The sequence below is a fragment of the Mustelus asterias genome, chromosome 8 (assembly GCF_964213995.1).
Source record: "Mustelus asterias chromosome 8, sMusAst1.hap1.1, whole genome shotgun sequence".
Classification (NCBI taxonomy): domain Eukaryota; kingdom Metazoa; phylum Chordata; class Chondrichthyes; order Carcharhiniformes; family Triakidae; genus Mustelus; species Mustelus asterias.
Genome location: NC_135808.1, coordinates 532,916 through 536,661, shown reverse-complemented (window position 1 = coordinate 536,661; position 3,746 = coordinate 532,916). Strand labels below are relative to the sequence as shown.

General features: G+C 54.4%; 1 protein-coding gene across 1 annotated transcript in view; it reads left to right on the top strand.

Moving 5' to 3' along the window:
• The first annotated feature begins 1,983 nt into the window (after nt 1-1,983).
• The window catches only part of LOC144497608 (uncharacterized), a 2,115-nt gene continuing 352 nt past the window's right edge, over nt 1,984-3,746 (top strand). Inside the window, exon 1 of the mRNA XM_078219049.1 lies at nt 1,984-2,829. Within this exon, the coding sequence (XP_078075175.1) occupies nt 1,984-2,829 (846 nt within the window). The remainder of the gene's footprint in view (nt 2,830-3,746) is intronic.

Genomic DNA, 3,746 nt, shown 5'->3' with positions numbered 1-3,746 from the left:
ACATCGTTTAAATGTTATGAGATGGATTAGAAATTGTCTTTAAATTTCCAAAGCACAAGCCATGCCCAGAAAGATCAATCCGCCTGGGGTGGGTTGTTATCGCTGCTCAACAAGCTGGTGGCGTAAAGCGGGTAATAATTGTTGATGCAATGACCTGGAAATGTGATGTGTTACAGCGTAAAAAGCCTCCTTGGAGACCAGGCTGAGTTTCAGTTCAGACCAGGACAGAATATGCTGGAAAATCTCAGCCAGTCTAACAGCATCTGTGGAGACAGAACAGAGCCAGCGTTTCAATGACAAGGCTCATCCAGACTCAAAACGTTATCTGTTTCTCTCCCCACAGATGCTGTCAGACCTGCTGAAATGTTCCACATCTACTTTTGTTTCCAGCATCCGCAGTAATTTGTTTTTATCAAATCAGACCATTTGGTTTTCCATTTGAAGACCTGATCAGGGTGTGCATGCGGGCGTACACATCTTTCAAATTCACTCTGCTCACTGGTCGCATATTCGATAGAAGCACATTTGACACAGTTTAAATAGGCCAGCACGGGCCTCTGAGCGGGTTGGTGCAACAGCTTAGACAAAGGGTCATCTGGACTCGAAACGTCAGCTCTTTCTTTCCTTACAGATACTGTTCTTTTGGTTTCTTTTTTGGTGCAACTGAGCTTCGTGTTTATAACCGAACATTTCTGACAAAAGTAATACAATCAAAGTGTGCTGCTTTTACTGCCTTTCCAAAGGCTGAGTGCGGTGAGGGGGAAAATTGCGAGGGATTATAGATAGAGTAGTTAGATAGGGTAGATAGGAAACTTCCCGAGTGGATAGGTCAATTGATTTAAGGTAAGGGAGCAGGAGATTTAGAGGGAATTTGAGGGAAAAATTTGAGGGAATATGGAACTCGCTGCCTGAAAAGCTGGTGGAGGCGGGAACATTTAAAAAGATAAGCACTTGAAACGCCAAAGCATACAAGGCTACGGACCAAGTGGTGGAAAATGGGATTAGAATAGACATTTAGGATATTGAATTTGTTTGATGGTCAGCGCAGACACGATGGGCAAAGGACATGTTTCTGTGCAGTAAAACTTAAATTAAACTCCAATTGTTCATTGATGGCAACTTGAAGGAAATCCATCTGACATTTATGGAGTTATCCAGTTTATTTCAGCACCCTTCTCAGGACATCAGAGAAACATGTTCTAGGTGAGATACATGTATATTTCACATTGATACATTCACATTAACACAAGGGCCAGGCATTGACCTGGTCCAGCGATCCCATTGGCTTAATGGAGTTTGCCGCCTTGCAGCCCCGCTTTCCTGGTGACCTGTGCTACTGCGACCACCTTCACCGGCAGATTTTGGAGCCAAGCCAGCCGCCGGACCCCGGCTTCTGGCCGCCCAGCCCACGGCGGGCACCCCGCCGAGCCGCGGGGACCCGCATTGGCCGCCCCCGTGGGGGGATTGACCCCTTTCGCCCGCCAGGAAGGGGCAAAAGGCCGGCGGGGGCAGGCGGTCCGGGCGTCCGGACGCACCTGTGAGGGCTTGGCCGGGGAACGGGCGGGGAGGTGGCGGCGTCCAGGCTTGCCCGGCGAGCTGAGGGTGAGGGGGGAGCGGCTCGCGGGGGTGGCCGGGTCCGGAGGGGGCGGGAAGGGGGCGTTTGAGGGAAGGGGAGAAACACAAATCCGCACGGGTGGGAGGTGGGGGCGACCGGGGGGAGGGGCGGAGTCAGGGGGAAAGTTGTCTCCTCTCCGTCCGCCTTGCCCCTATATAAGGAGCCGCCTGGAGCCAGCGCCTCTCCAGTTTCAGCCGCTTTTCGTAGCTGAGGCTGAAACTGAGAGAGCTGTAACCGAAACCCGATCACTCTCCCTGCGCCCGCCTCGAATCCCACCCTTACCCCCTTGACCCGCCAGTAACCCCCTTCCACTTCCCCCCTCCGCCCAAACCTGACAGCCTCGCCCTCATCTCCCCGCTCCTTTGGCGATGGCTGACAACGCCCAGAAGGTAGAGGACGTGGGCGAGCTGACGGTGGAGAAGGCGATCGCCAGGAAGAGGAAGCAACACCCGGTGCCCCGCTCCTCCCCGCAGCACCGGCGCGGCAAGAAGGCGGCCGGCGGCCCCACTGTCACCCAGCGCATCCTGCAGGTGACGGCCGCCACCAAGGAGCGGCGGGGCATCTCGCTGGCCGCCCTTAAGAAGGCGCTCTCGGCCAAGGGCTACGACGTGAATCGCAACAACACGCGGGTCAATCAGACGGTTAAACACCTGGTCCGGAACGGCTCGCTGGTGCAGACGGCCGGGGTGGGAGCCTCGGGCTCCTTCCGCTTCAACCGTTCCCGGAATCGAGCCGACACCCCGGCTCTGGGCATAGGAGGAGGCGGCGGGCTGGGAGGCAGCACGGCGGCCGCCAATTTCTCGTCAGCGGTGGCTGCTGCGGCGTCATTCAAAGACGATGGCGGCGCCCCCAAGAAGAAGCCGTCGGGCGCCCCCAAGGCGACACCGACTTCCTCCAAGAAATTGGCGCAGGCAAAGAGCTCAGCCACCGCCGCCAAGAAGGGCCGGGGAGGAGCCGTCGCCGCCCGGCGCAAAGGAGGGGCTGCCAAGCCGAAGAAGACGACGCCCGCTCCCCGCCGCAAGCTCAAGAGCGTCCGGGGGAGCGGCGGCCGGGGAGGCAAGGCGCGGCCCTACCGCAAGAACAAGCCGCTGCGGGGCGGCAGGAAGACGGCGGCCGGCGCCATCCGCCGGCGACGCCCGCTCGCCTCCAAGACCAAGAAGTTGGGGCGCCCAAGGAAATATCCCCCTTTCCGGTCTCAAGAAAGGAACCCGTCGGTAAAGAGACGAAATTCCCCCCCCCCCCAGCCTCTTTGCCTCCTTCCCGTGGAAAAAGATTAACATAAATCCTTCCCCTTCCTTCCAACCCCCCCAGCCCCAAAGTGAAAACCAAAAAAAAACAACGGCTCTTTTCAGAGCCACCGAATTTAGTAAAAGGAGTGAAACTTGGTTGGAAAATTAATAACAGTTAACATGTTTCTGCGTTTGTTGAAAGCGAAAGAACAGGAAATAAAGTCACTTTTTCAGCAAAGTCACCCTTTCCTGGGATATTTTTTATTATAAAATTGGTTGATTAGGGTTTTCACCGTAACTTCGCTGCAGTGTTAATATAAACCTTGTGATACTAATATTGAAAATTTAAGCCGGTTAAAGGGAGGGGGGGGGGGTCTGATGAGGTGATCGGGGATTTCACTCCATAAAAATCAGCGTTTTCCCCTGGGAACGGATCAACAATTACTAATTTAGTCACTCGGGTCACGACTTTATTTTACTTCAGGGGTAGGATTGAAGAGGTTTTATTTTGTCAGCCACCTTTCACCCTCTGCAAATAAAATGTGGGCGCCTTTTTTTCTCAAAATGCTACCGAACACCCGAAATCGCCCCCCCCCCGCCGCCGCCAATTTCACCAGGAATTTGATTTATTCCTTTAACGCCGTGGGAATTGAACTCAAATCTTTAAAAACCTTTCTTCCAACTCCCAGTTCTGACCTGAAACATTAACTGTCCACTGAAGCTACCCAACCTGACCCACGGAGTAATCCCAGAGGCGGATTTTCCAATTGTTCCGTCGTCTCCTGTCTCGCCTCTTCTCCGTCACCGACCGAAGCTCCCACCAAAGCTCAGGCGAGGGAAAAGTTCAGGGCTTCACGCCTGTTCAGCAAAGCTGGCCGGACCCCCCTCCCAACATTTCAGGG